At 42.1% G+C, this 18,496-nt stretch overlaps 1 protein-coding gene across 5 annotated transcripts in view; it reads left to right on the top strand.

Moving 5' to 3' along the window:
• The first annotated feature begins 4,848 nt into the window (after window positions 1–4,848).
• The window catches only part of GKAP1 (G kinase anchoring protein 1), a 46,999-nt gene continuing 33,351 nt past the window's right edge, over window positions 4,849–18,496 (top strand). The window contains exons 1-2 of one of the 5 annotated variants that reach the window (XM_059724819.1): window positions 4,849–4,981; window positions 17,802–18,066. In XM_059724819.1, the coding sequence (XP_059580802.1) occupies window positions 17,854–18,066 (213 nt within the window). In that variant the 5' untranslated portion in view covers window positions 4,849–4,981; window positions 17,802–17,853. Of the gene's footprint in view, window positions 4,982–5,188; window positions 5,241–17,801; window positions 18,067–18,496 lie in introns of those variants that run through there. The other 4 variants (XM_059724818.1, XM_006263727.4, XM_006263726.4 and 1 more) reach the window with 4 other exon arrangements.

Below are 18,496 nucleotides of genomic sequence, written 5' to 3'. Positions count from 1 at the left end.
GGCAAAGTCCAGCCCACGGGCTAGATCCAGCCAGCAGTGGATTCCATTTCCCAGCAGCCTCTGCCCGCATGGCTGCAGCTGCTCTGTGATAGCACAAGGCTGGGGTTGCCATGGAGACTGGCCCCAACCCTGCTGGCAGGGCAGGGCAGGGCAGGGGGCTGCTCTGGAGCCACTAGGATCTTGCAGCCGGGGCAGCTTGGTCAGTGCCAGGGCAGAGCCACGATCTGCAGCCTGTGTGCCCCTGCCCTGGCCCTGGCTATCTAATTTTGACTATATATGAACACATGTACACAACATGCATAAAGTAGAAACAATTCTACTACAAAGTAGGCAGAAAATAAACCTCAGTCTTGCCATCACAACATAGCTGTGGCTGAGGTCTCGATGGAGACCAGCCCTAGCCATGTGGGCAGGGGATTCTGGGAAATGGAGTCCAGCTGCTGGCCAGATCCTCCATTTTGCCCACCTCTGTACTAGATAAAAAGGGAGAAATTACCATATTTACTTGAATCCAAGACAAGTTTTTTTCCCCTCCATTCAACATGGGAAGAGAAAAAGCTTTATCTTGGATTCAAGTAGCAAGTAGCAGACGGAGATGCAGCTGAGCTTGTGGCTGGAGCTAGAGTCAGATCCATTGCTTGTACCAGGCTGGGGCCAGGACTGGAATCATTTCCCCCATTGCTGCAGGGAGTCAGCAGCTGTAGTAGTCCCAAGTCCCAGGGCCTAGGCCAGGGGCGTGGGTTGGGACTCGCATGGCAGCACAAGTGAGGGATCATGTGGTTGAAGGTCAGGGATCATGTGGCAAGGTAGGCTGGGTTGGAGCTGCAGTAGCCATTGCTGTGTTCCCAGAGCAGGGGCTGGAGTCACTGTGTGCTCAGTGCCCTGGGCTAGAGATGGAGCCAGAGCTACCACATAGCATAAGTGGCAGCATGGGGGCCAAGTAACTGTGCAGGGCAGGCACTGGTGGGGGTCAAGTGACAGGGGACAGCAGGCAGCAGAAGAGCAAGTGTTGTGGGGGAGGTGACAGGCACGGGCAGGAGGGCAAGTGGCAAGGGAGTGGGGGCACGGGGCAGGAGTGAAAGGGGAAGGTCAGGCCACCTGCCCCATTTCTTATCTATCCCATCCCCCCACTACTACTTACTTTGCTGCAGTGGTAGGGGGGTAGGGGTAATTTAACATCACCCTCCAATAATTGGATTCTATGCATGGAAAATTATAACAAATTTATAATTTTCTGTGTATAGATTCTAATTATTGGGGGGTTGCCTTGGATTTGGGCAAATATGGTAGTTTTAAATGGACTTTGACTATCTAAATATAAAAGCAAAAAAAAGGTGCTGGCAGAAAAAGGGGTTACAAGTGCAGACAGTGAGTCAAGAACAGAGATACTGAAAGATAATGATTAAAATCTGATTAAATATTTGAGTGAAATAGCAGCTCAACAAAGCTGAGTTGCTCAAAACACTCTTATATTCCCCCTCACATCCTTGTTTTTGCTAATAAAAAATAAGACAGACTACAAGACTTACTTCCAGTCTGACATACCAGTCTTGATGTCATTCACTTAGTATTTATGGCATACACTGACATTTCACTAATATGCAATGTGGGAGTAAAAACAATGTGATGATTTAATTTAGTGTGGTCTTCCAAGTCATGGTTCTACTGATAAACACTTGTTTTGGCTGTTAAATCAATGCTAAAAATAACCAAAAATATGGGGGGGGGGGGACTGGCAGTGATTAAAAATGGTCTGTCTATAATAGTATCTGAATATCATGGTGGCAGCTAGCAAGGCTAAGATACTGGTATATAAGATCAGTTGTCTTTTCCATTATACTTGGTTTACTAGGAATATACATGAATGGTGATATTTCATCCCATTTGCATGAGTACCTATGCATCACTTAAAACTACTCAAACCATTTGTTAAAATCCTGATCTCAGAGGTCAGTGGGAGTTTTGTTATTAAATGTGACATAGGTTTGGTTCTAGTAACAGGAGGAGCAGCGTGTCAAAATCTTCACTGCCCTCTGCTTTGGGATGAATTTTGCCCAAACTGTGAGTTGTTAGTCGTATTGTTACTGTCCAATGTATTACTTTAGCTCAAATGTAAGTTTACTTGAAGGAAAATTGAAAAAGATAGATTTTATTAACACATTCTTATTTGTAACTGATCACAAAGCTGCTTACTTTTTATCAAGGAAACAAAGGTTAAGAATGCAAATTTTTGTGGCACATTCTTCAGTGATAATTTAAACTGTGGAAACATGAAGAGCCAAGCTATTAAACCCTGAAATGTGGGCATTATTAAACTTTTACAGATGTTTCAAGACTTCTAATTCTCTGTTATGTTAAAGATGAGGATAGAAACTCTTATCTTAAAAGATTATTCCAACTGAGAACAGCTGTTTGGAGTGAAGACTAAGGAGTGCAGCTGGCACGCTGTGTACAATATTAACCCCTATCCATGTTCTAAGAAATCACAGCGCTTAATTGCATTTCCAGTTTCACTTAACACTCCCCTCACAACTGTTACAGCCATATTAGGTTACTTTATTAATCCAGTACTGATACTGATGGAAAATACCAGCAATACAGTTGCAATATTGCAAAGGTCCTCTCAGCAAAGTCAATGACACTCTTACACTCCCCTCTTTAATTCCACTCTCCCCCCCGTACTGTGCAGAATATCTTATACTATTGACACTTTTCAGATGCTTAAACTTCTATGATCATATGCATGAGATTTATTTTATAAGATTTATTTAATAAGATGTACTTCATACATTCTTAAGGTCTCTTTTGTTTCAACATATACAAATGTTTTATGCTATGCCATTTTTAATTTGTCTAAATATAGAGAATAGTGGTAGATTTATTTTTTAAAGTGAACAGCTGTTCCTACAAATGTAGCTTGATTGAGCTGTGCAGAGATTTATGGAATAGGTACATGTATTACACAGACTGAAGGAAGTGATACAACTGAACACATGTGCCTTGTTGGTCAAGTTCCATAGTTGCAAGATACAATGGTACAGTTTCCTGATTGAAACTCTAACTGGGCTGTAATTATGTAGCCTAAACAAAGCTTTACATTTTCTATTGCATACAAACCTTTATGGGAGGAGGGGACAGTCCTCATGGTGAGAAGGAAATATGGGCACAAAACCCCCCACTAAAAACATTGCCGAAACTATCTTAAAAACATATTTAAATATAGTAAAGGGAAAGTAAGCAGTGAAATCTGCCAAAAAAATCACCTCCTTGAAAATGTGATTTCACTGTCACAAAGGCATAGGGTTAATACAAAACCTTCCAACTACAGTTTTTTAACCAAACAACATTAAAAAAACTGGAAAGGATTCTTTAACTGCTCTAGGTCACATGAATGGAGACTCATAAAATTTCTCATATAGATACTGTATATAGGGTGTCAGCAAATATTGGATATAAATTAATACTGTGCAAGAGAGAAAAGTGATAAATTTAACAATGAAAGGCTAACCAATTTAAGTACTCAGATATGGTAATTGTCCTTAAAGATCAAAAAGAAAGAAAGAAGCCTTGACCTCTTAAGATATTGAGAGAAATATCTTGACAAAATTCAGAACTTTAAAATGTAAGGAGCTGAGTATTTTAACTTGCTAGATCTATAATAGGTTTTGGTTTGGGTTTTTTTTTTTTTCACCATCTGGCTAGTCTCTTCTGATGTAATTTTAAGTATGTGTGTGATTTTTATTTACTTTGCTTTTAATGTAGAAAATGGAGGGACAGCTATATCGCTGGGGTTGCCAGACTTCTTGGAATACTCCTAGTCAAGCTTCTAATATTTTGGGAGGAAATGAGGTACATGTGGCTGTGCTGCTTTGGCTCTTTGTAAATGCCTACTTCAGTACTAGACAAGCTCAATAATGTGTAAGAGAAAGAAAAGAAGATGGTTTTGTGGCTGAAAGCTGTGGAGGCCAACCTTTTTTGGCAGGTGTGCCATCAATTAGTCCTGGACCCTCCCTGAGTACCATGCCCACCTTCCACCACTGCCTGCCAGATCTGCTGCTCAGCTTTCTACTTCCCACCCTGTGTTCTCTTGTGCAATCTGGGGCTTGGTTTTCTGCTCCCTACATTCCCTGCCTGATCTGCTGTTCTGCTTTCTGCTCCCCGCCCTCTTGGCTCTCTGCTACTTGTTGCCCCCTGCCCGATCTGCAGAGGCTGCCTGTGACCCGGGGGTGTCCCTGCCAGAGGGTGGCTCAAAGAATTGGCTTAGGAGGTGGGACAGCTGTGCTAGAGCCTAGGCCGTTTCCAGCCGGGCCTTCCGACAGCATTGCCAGGTCTTAAATATGAAATGATTATATTGGAAGCTCAAAATGATTATTTGCTGAACAACTATCATCATACACTGAAAAAATTATGCAAATAAGTCTGCAAATAAGTTGTCCTCTTTATTTCCTATTGCTCACTATAATGAGTGAGAACTGGGTCATCAAAGTCGAAGCATTTCTTTATTTCGAGGCAAGCAGTCCTAAGAAAGTGCTGACAGCAAACCCCCAAGTCACTCAAGACTCTCTGAGGGTGACTTGGGTTCTGCAAATGCTGCCACAAGGACCTGCCTCAACCATTAGCCTACATTTTGAGCACTTCGACTTAGTGATCGCACAGGATGTAGATCAACAACAGTCGAAGTGATCAAAATGTAGGATGATGTTTGAGGCGCGTCGAAATCATCGCGCACCAGGCAACAGCAGGGCCGAGCTCCGCGCTGCCCGGTACGCTAAGTATTTTGAGCCAGCCCGGCGCCCATAGGCTCCACGGTGCATCCCGCGCAGTGAGCAGGCGCTGGCCGCAGCCAACCAGCGAGGGAGGAAAATAAACAAACCTGGTGAGGCAAGGGCGCGCGCTCCAGAGCCCCGCCTCGCCCCGCCCCCCCCGGTAGCGTCGCGCGGCCCGAGACTTCTGGGGAGCCGTTAAACGGCCGCACGCGGCGGTAAGTGATGCTGCTCGCGCCGCTTTGGGGCCCCCCGGGGTCGGGCTCGTCCGGGGCGGGGCAGGGTCGGCCGCACCGGGGAAGACCTTGGGGGCCCCGGAGCCCGCGGGGCCGGTTCCGCGTCGCTCCTCTCGCTCGGGGCTTCTCTTCCCCTCGCCGCTGCTGTGCTGCCCGGAGGCGGCGGGTGCCGCGGGATACGCGTGTGGGAGCGACGGGCTGAGGCTGGGGAAACGGGCTCTTTCCTTGGAGCCGCCAAGTCGTAAGGGACAAGGGGCTTTGCGGGCACAGATCTCCTGGGTGGGGGGAGAAGTGGCTGCACCGCAGCGCCTTGGGTGGTGACTGGTGGCGGGCGGGGGTGTGAGCACACACGAGGAGACTGAACGGGCATCTCGCTGGGGTCACCAGACCCTAGCTGTCTTCCCGGCCTGGTGCAGGGTGGGGCTGGACCCCATGATCTTCCGAGGTCCCTTCCAGCCCCTAACAACCTATGAATCTGTGTGCACATGGGTGTGTTGTAGTGGCTACATTTCGGAGCATGGGGGTGTGCACATGTGTGTCATGACTGGCTGCACGTCAGAGCATTGGGTGGGGGGGATGGGACAGTATATGTGTGTATATGTAGGGCCCAGATCAAGCTTCTCGGCCTCTTGTGGGCTAAGATCAAGTGGGGACGCCTGAATCCCAAGGTCTCCAGGCTTGGGCCTGCAGGTAGGATGGTTGCCAATGGATTTGGGAGTATCTGAAGTCCTAGGGGAGAGCCTGGGAGGAGGATGCTGGCCAGTTGTCGTGCCATCCGTGGTGTGAAGAAGGATTGAGTTCTGCTTACTCAATCAGTGTGGTTTCTGGAACGATCGAGTTCTGCTCAGTCGATGTGATTTAGAACTGATTTGACCTCGAACATGAAATGTGTTGATACAGAAAAGGATGTGTATAGGTCTGTGTATGTTTAATGCCATTGGCTGCGCTTCAGAGCATTGGGTGGTGACTGGTGGGAGGGGTGGGATTTGTGTGTGCGTGTGTCTATGTTATGACAGTGATTGTACTTCAGAGCATTAGGTGGTGTGTATATAAGCAGGTATCATTTGGGAACCAAGAGTTCTAGTTTTTTGTATGTCGTTTTGTCTCAGACCAACACAGGTACCAAGTACACCTTTGTGTACATATATATATATTTTAGAGCATGCGGTGCTGACTGGTGTGTGCATGTGTATGTAATGACAGTGGTTGTAGTTCAGAGCACTAGGTGGTGTCAGGGGGAGTGTATATGGGATATACACTAGTCAGAGTGAGATCTCTCCAAATGTGATTGTGTAACAGTTAATGACTAACCTGGTTTTCCTCAGATTGGGTTGATGATTAAGTTTGAGAAACCCAAACTTAATCTGAGAAAAAAGCCTAGTTAAAAGAAGACTTGTTTAGCTGTTTTAAAGTACGACTGTATCCTTGTCAAATAATCTTGAATTTAGAAAATCTCTACCCCATTCTTGTATAAACCCAGCCTTAACCCAGCTACAAGGTATACCTTTCTTGCTACCCAGCTGGTTGCACTTAAAGTCTCTTCTGGATTTTTTCCCCCCCTGTTTAAACCAGTCAAAGTTGCTATTCTTAAATAGGATAACTGCTCTGCACAAACCTTTAATCCTGCAACTCTGTTCAAGTGGGTCTCTGAGCTTTTCTCTAATGGCTTTTGTATGTCCCTGTGTGAATAGGGATGATCCTGGCTTAGGCAGCGGTTTGGACTAGATCAGCAGTCACCAATCAGTGGATTTCTATCCACCAGTAGATCTTGGAGCCTCTTGCAGTAGATCTCAGAGTCGATCTGAGGCTGGGGGGGGGGGCTGATGCCCGCATGGATGCATGTGCTTGCCCCAGCCCAGCAGGTTAGTTCGTGGGGTAGGGAAGGGGCAGGGGCTAGATCAAGGTTCCTGCAGTGAGGGACAGTGCCACAGAGGCAGGAGTAAGTTGAGTGGGACCCCAGCCAGGTAGGACTGGCCTGCTGGGGGAGGTGTGGTCCCAAATAATGTTATCTCCCTCTGCCTCAATCTGCCCCTCCCCACAGACTTACCTGCTGGGGGGCGGGGAGGGGCTGGCGGCACATGGTAGATCTTGGGGTGCTTTTAAATGCCAAAAGTGATCTACTTTAAAAGGTTGGAGACTACTGGACTAGATGACCTCTGGAGGTCCCTTCCAGCCCTACTTCTCTGTGATTCTATGAATGCAAGAGACCACCTATTTTTTTGAGCATATTGCAGAATTGTGACCTAGCATCTTGTAAGCCTTTGATCAAACAGTAGAAAAAATGCAATTTAAAGGAAGAACAAGAATGCTAGAGTAGCAAAGGTGCTTTTGTAATCTAAAGGACTTTGGAAATAGCTTGTAAAAACACAGATAATGAAATGTGCATTAGGTTTGCCATTATAAAACGTCAGTGGCTGATTTGTAGGTTAGTTTAGAAGTAATTAATCTTCATTCTGTCACAGTCTCCTAGGTCAGGGTTGTCAGCTTGTAAGAAAACAAGTCTAAAAAGGCTCATCCTTAAAGTCTGTTTAAAAAAACAAAAAAAGAGAGAGAAGGAAAAGAAACCATGGGCTTGACTGAGGCTGGATGTAAGTGTTACTAGACAGAGCATGGCAGCAGCAACTTTTGTCTGAGCTCAAGTGCAGCTTGGTACTCTTCAGGGAACTGTCTGTCAGGAATTTATGGTCCACGGGAGCCTCTGTGGCTGGCCTCTGCCATATCCTGCTGCTGCATCCCAGGCTTTGCCTGCCTGTAATGGCTGCTCACCTGGAAGCTAGGTAAGACGCGTGGCACTAGATGGGACAGGGAGAGGGCAGTGCAGCTGGGATGGAGCTGCAAGGTGGGAGAGAGATGGCAGGTGGAGTCCAGGCAGGACAGGAGTGGGGCTGGCAGAGGTCAGGGTGGGGTAGGGACAGCAGGGTGCAGTTGGGTGTGTATCAAGATGTAACAGTGAGTAGGGGGGCCCTGGATTGGGGGCATTATGTTGGTAAAATCATTACTGCAGCCAAGCACGACTTTTATTCTGGGTGGAGGCTCAAGCCAGATTTAGAAAGTTTGTGTTTAAACCCCTAAATTTGAGCCCAGCTCTTATTGATGTCCAGGCCCTGACAGAAGGATTATATTTATATTACCCAAAACATATGTCAGTACAAACATATGCGAGAGGCAAGGATTTCTTCTGGTGAGATCTTTTCTTAGGCCAGCTATGTAGCTGAGATAGTCAGACTAGCTTTTGAATGTAAGGCATTCTTCCTAATGTCTTGGATTTGGAAGTTTATCTAACTTCATCCCAGCTACATAGTTGGTTCAAGAAAAGATATTGCCCTAAGAAATCCTTTTGCCCCTCATAATTTTTGGACCATCGTGGCTACAACAGCACTCCTACACTACAGTAAAAAAGTATGTCAGTCAGAAAGTTTGGTTATAAGTAAAAAGTTTACATATTGTCAGTTAAAATAACAAACCCAAAACTTGGGTTGGCAACCCATTATATATCTTGAGTTTTCTAGAAACCACTACAGTGCATGTAGGAACTGCTTTGTCATTGTATTGAAGAATATTTCAGGTGCTTAGAAATGGAAGCTGTCACTAATAGTTTAATTCTGATTTTTTGTTTTTAAACCAAATGGACTTTTGCTTGGAGTGGTACAGACAGACTCCTTCCTTCCTTGCCCCCCCCCCCCCCCCCCCCCCCCCCTGCATACACTTTGGCTGCCCATATCCAAACCTAAAGGCACCTGAATTTTGGAGGTAAAGTGATCAGCATTTCATGATCAAACAGGCCTCATTAGTCCCTCTCAGGTAAAACACCGAAAAGCACCAGCTTCACTTTGGTTGAAATTCTAAATATACAGTTTTTAAATGGCAGTTGCTTTATTTCTAGTTGTATTTTTGTTTGCACTACAAAATACACATTTATTATAAAAATTATGATTATTTTATTTACCTGACAGTTGACTAAAATTTTCTGTTCATCTGCTTTCAAATCATATTAACTAAGTTTTGTGGTTGAAATAGGTTTCTTGTACTATGTGCTACAGATTTTGCTTACAAAATGGCATTTAAGGGAAGATGTATTTATTTCTACTCCAGAGTAGAAAAGTGATTAGTTTTTCCTCCTTGCGCAAATAAATATGATTGTGATGCAATATAATTTCTCAAATTTAGGAACAGCTGTTCTCTTTTGCTAGCTGTTTTAAACCACAAAATCCTACTCTTCTTGAAACACCCTCCCACATGTGCATACAGGGGCCAGGGATTATGCAACAAACATCATATAAACAAGAGCAATAAAGAAGCAAATACTACTTTACTACTTTGAACTTTTAATTGTTGCCCAATAATGAGCTACTACTTTTAATGGGAAGCATGCTTACAATTCTGCTGACCTTACAAATGGATAAAGGTCTTATTTTGGGCCTGCCAATAATAACTCCTTGAAACAGATTGTAAATATAGGACTTCCCTATTAGCTATTGTTGTTACTTTTTAAAAGTATGACAGTGTACTACTAATGCCAGGTTGTTTTCATGGCATATGAAGCTGAGTTTTTTAACTCTTTATTATGCTTTGTTGTATTACCCGCAAGAAGCTGGCTAATACAAGAAAATATACAAGGCATTTTAAGTTGATGGTGATTCTGTGCATGTGTATTACCTCTTTTTTTTTTTTGCTACTCTACCTGTCATTGCATCATGTCTAAAATTAAATTGCAAACTCTTCAGGGCAATGACTTTATCTTATGTTTTTTGGAAAGTACCTGGTATACTTCTGAGACCTGTAAAAGAAAATCTTTTCTTTGCTGTAATATCTTGGTTTAAAATAGCCGTAATAAACGAGTAGAGGTGCTTTGGAAGTTTAAGGCCCAAGTATGATAAGTATCTATAGCAAAGTCAGGGATCCGCTGTTATTTGAATGAATGCCTTTGCTAGAGGTTGTAATTACTTAATGTGTAGTACAATTATTTGTGAAGGCATGCATTTGTATTTGATTAGGACCATACACTTATTTCTTTGCGACTCAGTGAAAGTTATTAATATTTTTAATACATTACTATAAAATGAACATGGGTCTTGCAATCCTGTTTTAGCTGTAAGTTGGTTTGTTTGTTTTTTAAATGTAGGAGGTAAACATGAAGTAAAATTATGTAAAATGTCATAGATTTACCAATTCACATCCAAACTTGCAAGTGGAACTTTAATAGCATGTGTTATTAAAGTTCATGCTAATAACTTGGCAAATAATCATTGCTAGTTATCTAAAGACTAGTGGATTATGTGAAAAGCATACTCTATATTAGGGTTCTATTTAAAAAAAAAAAAAATCACTTGAGGCATCTTCCCATTCAAAAAAATAAGTACAGCCTGGTTTAAACCGTACAGAGCTACTACTTCTACTGGCAGAACTTCTGTGGTGGCAGAAAACTCTTCCAGCAGAGTAATGCCAGCCATACAAGTGAAAGAAGGCTCAGTCGCCACCCAGCAGCTGACAGAAAATGGAGATAGATGCAACTGTGCTTTTGGCCAGCTGCCACAAATCCCTTAACAACTAATGCCTTCCAGGATGCTCTATGCATCCTGCTGGCATAGTGTTATAGAATAGAACTGTATAATTCTGGCTGGAGGTTAAAAGCTGTATAAAATTAGATGAAAACTCTTGAGGAGTTCTGCTGGTGTTGCACTAGAAAATCCTACAAATTGGAGATCTGAAATGTTGTAAGATAGTGCTCTTCAAGTGGCAGCCTGCAGGTTGTTTGGGGACTGCACATTAACCCCTTGCAGGGCCCTTGTTGATCTGAGTGCTGATGCATCTGGCATCTCTAGGCTCTTCAGCTTTTGCTTCTTGCTCCCACTCTTGGGAGCAGGCAGTGCCATCCACAGCACTGGTGGCACAATGCAGCAAAGGAGCTGGGGAGGGGTGAGGAGGGAAGTGCCACACACACACACAATGCAGCAGCCATCCATGTGCATGGTGAAGGGGGTGCAGCTGCCCGGGACCCTGTGGATCGCACTAGTATGGCCCTGGCAACTTAGAAGCTGTACAGCCCTGTTCTTAAAAGTATGTGATGTCATCTGCGAATCAGCAGTATGGTAAGGTCATACCTTTTGAACTGGAAAAATATTTCATGTTTCATAACAACTGTATTTTCTTTTCAGTTGAACTGGGGGTATCTTCTTTCCAAGTTTTGGAAAAAGTACTCCTCTATAGAAAAAGCCTACTGAGGAACACAAGGGAAAACCTTATAAAGTAAAGACTAACAATAGTCCCTTTTTTCTGGCAGTGAGAAAATAAATAATTAATGCCATACTCAAAACCATAAGACCATCTTTAAAATAGTTTGTGCAGCTTTTTACTCATTTTCGTAGACTTTGTCCATATTCTGTGTAGTCAGGAAAGGAGTTGCTTTACTGATGCATTCCAGAGATCATCCAGTGTGAATAGGCAGTTGGTTCCGTTTCAGGGAACTGTTAAAGGTGTACATGTATTCTTTCTTGGAGCCAGGAACAAAGATGTTAGGGGAAAAAGACTTCTGTTAGAGATGTTTTCCAATTCCCCCAAAGAGACCTAGGACTACATTGCCTTTTTGGATCTCAGAAAGTTAAAGTTTCGGTTATACCTTCCTACTCCTTTCAGCACTGGTTTGGAACTCTTGCCCCTAGGGGGGCTCATTTCCACATAAGCAGATTTGCATGCTACAAAAATGTGTAGGATTCTTTTATCAGTTCTATCATTATTGGTTACAAGATTCTTCCCTTCCCCATGTTAGCTGCATCTCAGGTGTTCCCAAAATATTGGTGAGAGCCAACTGAAGGTGGCGTACGTTTCTACCTACATACAGATGGCTGGTTTGTTTAATCTCAACCACTTCCCCTAGACTTTGCAAATGACTTGCAACTGCTTCAAGAACTAGGCCTCCTAATCAAGTGAAAAAGTTCTATGTTACCTACATCCTCATTACACTTACTGTATAGTTTGGCTTTGGTAAAAGGAAAGGCTTTCCAGCAGAATACAGGAACCTAAGTATATGCAGGCTTGTTCTGACAGAGAACTTGGCTACTTTAGTCATCTAGACTTTGTGACTTCTTCCACTTTAGTCTTTTAAACCCAGTTAAGGATGAGACCCCTATAATGCAAACTGGCTCAGCAGTGTAGATGACAAGGCTGTCTTGTCTGGATATTGCAGAAAGTATTGCTCTCTATAGAAAAGGCCCAGTCAAAAAAGTGATGACTTTTAAAGGGAGGACTAACAAGTCTTCTCCTTTCCTTTCTTTTTCTTGAGGCACAAGTTTGTGACATGCTCCAAAGCCACATACCAGTTATGTTGAAAGAAAGTTCTTTGCTTCTTCAGATATTGGAATCAGAAGAACAAAATTAGACGGGAATGTTTTTTGCACAATCAGCCTCTTAAACAGTTGCCATCTCGGGTATCTCCAGTGTATTAATAGATCAGCCAAGACCTGCACAAGCATTGTAAGTTAGACTCTAAAACAACAGTGGCAGTCAGGATTTTCCAGAAGGGAGAGTATGCAGGGAGAAAGTGTGTCCACCAGTCTTAGTCGATTTAAAAAAAAAAAAAAATGTTCTTTGAAGAATGAATGCCAGAGGCAGTGAACTGGCTTTCTCCTCTATTAGGAAATAGATCTTGTTTCCTTTGTCTTTTTCCCAGTTTCCTTTTAATAATAATATAGCATGTAAGTTCTTTTGCAGGATAACTCACAAACAATATTCAGTGTGCAGTTGGGTGGACAACAGAAGTCAGTTGTACTTCTGATGTTTATGCAAGAAACTTGGCAAACCAGGAGATCGGATTGAGATATAGACCTGCTGAAAACTTCATTCCAGAGTCTCTCTGCTTTGTAGCACAGTATGTGGGACTTTGATTGTTCTAGAACTTTGTTACTCAGTATAATTACAATACAGAGAATTCTCTGTTCTCTCAGCCTTTTGACATTTGCATAACTTTTTGTCTTTTTTTTTTAAGACTTGTGTTGTGAATAAAAATGTTTTTAGGACTTCTTTTGTGTGAAAAAAAGAGTTCTGTTGTGAAAAAGGATAGTCTTTTTATTCGCAACAGACTCTCACCTACCAGTCTAACAGTCCATCCAAAGATACTTACTGCATTTCAGTTCCCTAAAATGATGTCTGTAATTATATACCTTGAAGCCATTACTTTTGGCCACTTCGAAGTTACTAAAGGGAGTGTTAGCCTCCCTTTAGGAAAACATAGCAACTTCTTGTGATCTAAATTTGGGACTGATAAAGTACCTTGCTGCTTTTCTCTCTCCCCCCCTTTTTTTTTCCCTTTCCCCTGAACCTCTGCAGTTCTGCCCTTTCAGTTTCTCTCATTAACATTTTCTGTGAGTAAATTTCACTGTGTTTAAGGTTTATCTTTTTACAATACTCCATGAGAATAAAGTGATCTTTGCCCCTACAATAGGAAGGAAGTTGGGGTGGGGTTTAGATGGTGACTTCAGACAATGTACCATTAGACCTTAAAATTGTCACTTCCATGAAGACCAGTCAAATTATATATCTTAAAGAGTACTGAGTGTAGTCAATACAGGAAAGATTTTTTTCTTCATGTTTTAAGCATGAAGATAAATCAAGTAGGACATATGAGTCTAAGTTTTGGATTAATTTTGAAATGATGTAGTACGGCTTCATTGTCATCATTAAGTTGTACTTTTTCTTGCATACATTTGAATTTCTAGAACAGGGTCTATCACTTTAAAATTATTTATACATAGATATCACTCATTAAATAACCAAGAATTTTACTAATTACTACAGGTTTTATCACTATCAAAAACCTTGAATGCATATTATATGAAACATTGTCCTGTGTGTATAGAATTTCATCTCCGATCATGGCTGTTTTTTTTTCCTTCTGTAATAGATAATGCATATAAACACTAGTAATTTAATCAACGTGTCTATATTGGGAAGAATTATGACACAATTTAAGTTTGTGGCATTTATGATTTTGCTGTATATGATATGAATAAAAAATGGCTTTTTCCAGATTTGTACTTAATTTGTATACTTAGTCATGCATTTAATTGTATTGACAACCACAGTATTCTGTAGACTATCCTGACATTGCAAAGTCTGTAAAAAGCTATGCAAAACACTCGACCATAAATGTCTGTTCCAAGTAGTTCATACTCTTTACATTCACCATACATGGCTAATTCACAGCTGTGGATCTCTATATAACTTTTCCCATGCACATGACCTGGATTAGTTGTTAATAGTATTTTGGACGGCATTTACTTCAGCAGTTAACTTGGAAATCTGAACTGATAGAGCAAAAGTTCATAAAAGATTCGAGTGGGTAGACTGTCTTCAGGTGTCCTGTGTTGAATAAAAACAGCACTCCTCTCCAGCCTCAACTCCAGTTTAGGCATCAGTGCTGTGATCAGAGAGAAGCAACAAATCATTCACTTCTTGCACGATGATCATAGCTGATAACAGGTGGTTTGCTGACTAGATTTAGTGGTGCATCCATGACATCGTAAACACAATGCGTCTTTGGGACTATTTTTTATTCCTTCCTGCATCTGTCATAATCTGTTAGGGTTTGGGACACTGGAAACCCCCAGGCTTTTCCTTGACAGATGAATAGTAGCATACTCTGTACAATGAGACATCCTTTTCTCTGCCAGATGTAATAGAATTCTATTTTTCCAAGAACTACTACATCAGAATCAATATACCATACAAAACCATACCAAGCCCATGTCTCTTCTGCAAATAACACAGCGCACAATATTCTAGTATACTAGCTTCTTTGTGGCTGTGAGGTTAGACTCCCAGAGAGTTATTTTTTCATCGATTGTAGCTACATCTGTCTTGTCTGGTTGCTTATGTTTTTTCTGTATAACATTTCATTATATGAAAAGAACTGTGTCTTATCACTTTCACAAAGAAATGTTTGCTGGTTACCCTTATCTATTGATTAAGGGATTTTTAATTGTTTCCTAAATTCCCAGTCACAATATATTCAGAGAAATCTGATTTATAAGCACTATTATGTCTAAATACTTCTTTTTTAAACTTATTTAACCTTGTTTCATGTGTAATCTCTGGAAACGTATGACATCTGGTATGGGGTCTTTGACAGCAGCTACTCCTTTAAGAACCACAGCACTGACACTGAGTGGATTCAGTGTTCAGTGCAAAATCCACTTCAGAATAAAATTGACTTTATAAGTTTCACTTGTTATAGAAGGAGAGAGAAATGCTGATTCCCGAGTGACAAAAGAACTTTAAGTTACATTCCTTATTTTAACAAGCAGCGAACAATCATTGGAGGGGTTTTAAGAAGGCTTATTTGCTGTCTCCTTTGACTTAGCTTTTTGAAGAACCAAATTGCTTTGCACGATGATTCTCTCAATTTGGCTTTCTTTTCATCACAAGTGTATTTAGAGATGCACAGATATATTGGTCCATATCAGATCAGCACCAATAAAAGGAAAATTAGCAATATCAGCAATCTGCTTTATTTGGCTGGTATAGCCAATAATGTCACTGATAAATGCTGTGTGTATGCGCACAGCTGCAGCATGTATATGGCCAGGAATGGGGCAGGAACAGGTGCTGCCGGGGGGGGGAGGGAAAGGAAGGGATGGCTCTCCGCCACTGTGCTCACCCCCTGGGGTGTAGGGCAAGCATGGGCTTGGGGCCAGGGCCAGTACCAGTATCTTCCTGGTGAGGGTGCTGGGCTGGAACTGTGCTTCAGGGTGAGCGGTGGTGGCTTTGGGGGGTGGCTGTGGGCTGGGTTACAGCCAGCCCCAAATTCTCTGTACCCATCCCTCCCAGCGCTGCAGCTACCTGCCCTGCCTGAGCACAGCTCCAGTCCAACCCTGACTGCTGGGAAGAGCCTGGCACAGCCCCTGAGCCTGCAGCAGGCAGCCCCCCTTGCCCTGCACACAAATCTGGGGGGTGGGGGGTCACATGCCCCCCATACCTCCCCCTGGGGTGTGCACATGCCCCACCCCAGCTGGGCAGGGCCTGCCTCAGCCTCAGCCCCAACTCCCTCTGCCACAGGGCCCTCAATTTGCACCCCCACGCCCCTTCCCCCCCCCCCCACAGACTTACCGGCCTGATGATGCTGCTTTCCAAGCTTCCGGGCTGCGTATCAGCTATCAGATTGGTATTGGCTGATACGGCTGGTTAATAAATGGTTATCAGTAATGGCCAAAAAAGTCTTTAGCAGTGCACCCCTAATTGTATTGTCTGGCTAACCTTAGATTTTCTATGGACTTCTCTTTCCACATATATCCAGTATCAAGCACAACCAAAGAACCTGGGAAATCATCCTTAGACGTGTTTCATCCATAGATTAAAATGTTACTGAAGAATATGGATTATTTAATGAGAACATATTTTCACAACATTGCTTAAATGCTGTGGTCTGCCATGATTTCAGTTAAATTTAGTTTTGCATGATAAAACCTGGTCCATGTATCATTCAATTTCTGCATAAACCACACCTCTGTATGTCATTTTGGTTCCATAAGGCATCATTTCAGAATGGCTGTACATCCCATGTAACTGGCCATGTGTCTCTTATGTTTTTAACATTAGACTTTCAGATGAGTCCTTTTCTGTCACACGCACTGACTCCACTATGTTTGTTTACCTAAAACAACCTTTTTGTACTCAAGGAACCCCTCCATAACTTTTGTGACTTCAGTGGCACCCAATTTAAAAAACTAATTTTATATACACAGTGCTTACCTCCTTACAGAGGAGCCAGGCAGTGGAGGAGGGATCAGCCAGGCAGGGATAAGCCTGTGCTTATCTCTTCACACACCTCTCATCTCCTCCCAGCTAGAGGCACCCTTCAAAGGATCTGATGACATCCCAGAATGCCAGGAAACCCTGGCTGAAAACAACTTTTGTAAATAGATCAAAAGTATATTGAACTACCTAAGCTTTTAATTACCTTTCACAATTAAGTTTCAAACCCTCTTCAAAAGATCATTCTTTTCATGTGGGGATTGCAGTCTAGTAAATGTTCAAATGCCAGAAATGGAACTCCTTTTACAAGCCTAAAAATGGCTGTAATAGTATGCCAAAGATGAACTTGTGTTAACTACATTTGTCGGCCTTCCACTCTTAAAGTTCAGTACAGATATGCCAAACTTTATGCCCTATGGTTAGCCTTAATATTAAATGCAGAATTTGGGGTTGGAATTCAATAGTCTTTTATTAAATTAAAACTAATTTTCTGTGTGGGAGAGCGCTGCTTGCTAAACTTCTAATAAATGGACAGAGACCATTTGAAAAAGAAATACACTCTAGTCGCTGGTAACTGAAGTTTTGAGATGTACCTGCCTTCATGCATATATGTTAACCAGCTACTTGTCCTTTCTCCTCAGAATCCTGCCTCTCTGCTGGGCTATGTAGTTTTCATTTAAAAAAAAAAAAGAAAAAAGAAAGCTGTTGGAATGGTGTAGTCTCCCTGTCCCTCTGTACAGTAACCTTCAGCACATTAGGAGCTGTAAGAGGCAGGCAGGTGCCATAACAGAAAATGTTTCTAAAAATAATTGAACATAATACTGTTTTTTTTATATATATTATGACTAAATAATGATAGTACAGCAATTTAAATAAAAGAAAGTGGATACAGAACCAAAATAAGTCAATTTATCTTGAGTCCTTTGGACCAGAACTACATAAAGTCTATATAACTGATAGGTCTGATCCATTCATGTTTTCAGTATATACTGTTGCAAAACATTCTTGTGTAGTCGGCTAGTATGATTCACTTCCTATTTCTTTGCTACTTTCCCAGAAAGCATAACATTTGAATAATAGCCATCCCCAGAGTAACGTCTGACATTGCAATGGCCTCAGCTGTACTCAGTTCAGTTCCCACCACTGCCTCCCGCTTTGCTCTGTTGCAAGTGGATAGTGATTCTGATTCGGAGTCTGGAAAGGGAAGAGGTGGTCGAGGTGCTGGGAAGTCTCAAGCTTCAGGGTCAAAACCGGCTACAAACGAGAAGAAGAAAGAGAAGAGGAGAAAAAAGAAGGAACAGCAACAGAGTGAAGCTAATGAGGTAGAGAGGCTACTATTTTTTCCGTAACGTACAAGATTGTTCTGTTATCTGAATATTATGGATGTTTTTGTTGCACTTATATTTTTGTAAAATAAATTCAGTGTATAGTTATTAGAAGATAGTATTTGAGGTTTTTCTCAAAACTTGTCAGTGTTCTCAATCCCAAAAGCATTTTCCCTTTTTATCTGGAAAACCTCAATTATGTGGAAAAATCAATTAATAATCTTAGGCTCACATTAAAATGAAAATTAGGTTTTTCACTTTTTTTCATTTGTGATTACACCTTTTCAGCTGGAGATGTAGGAGAGCGAGAGATACATATTTTAGGAAGCTGGAACTTGTATCTCCATAGTAGATTTAACAGAAATTTTCTTTACATCAAGAAAGGGTAGAGGCCCTGAAAGATGTTGATATAATACTGGGTTATGGA

This window comes from Alligator mississippiensis, chromosome 3 (genome assembly GCF_030867095.1).
Source record: "Alligator mississippiensis isolate rAllMis1 chromosome 3, rAllMis1, whole genome shotgun sequence".
Classification (NCBI taxonomy): domain Eukaryota; kingdom Metazoa; phylum Chordata; order Crocodylia; family Alligatoridae; genus Alligator; species Alligator mississippiensis.
Note: the sequence above shows the minus strand (reverse complement) of the source record. Positions and strands in the feature narration are given on the sequence as shown.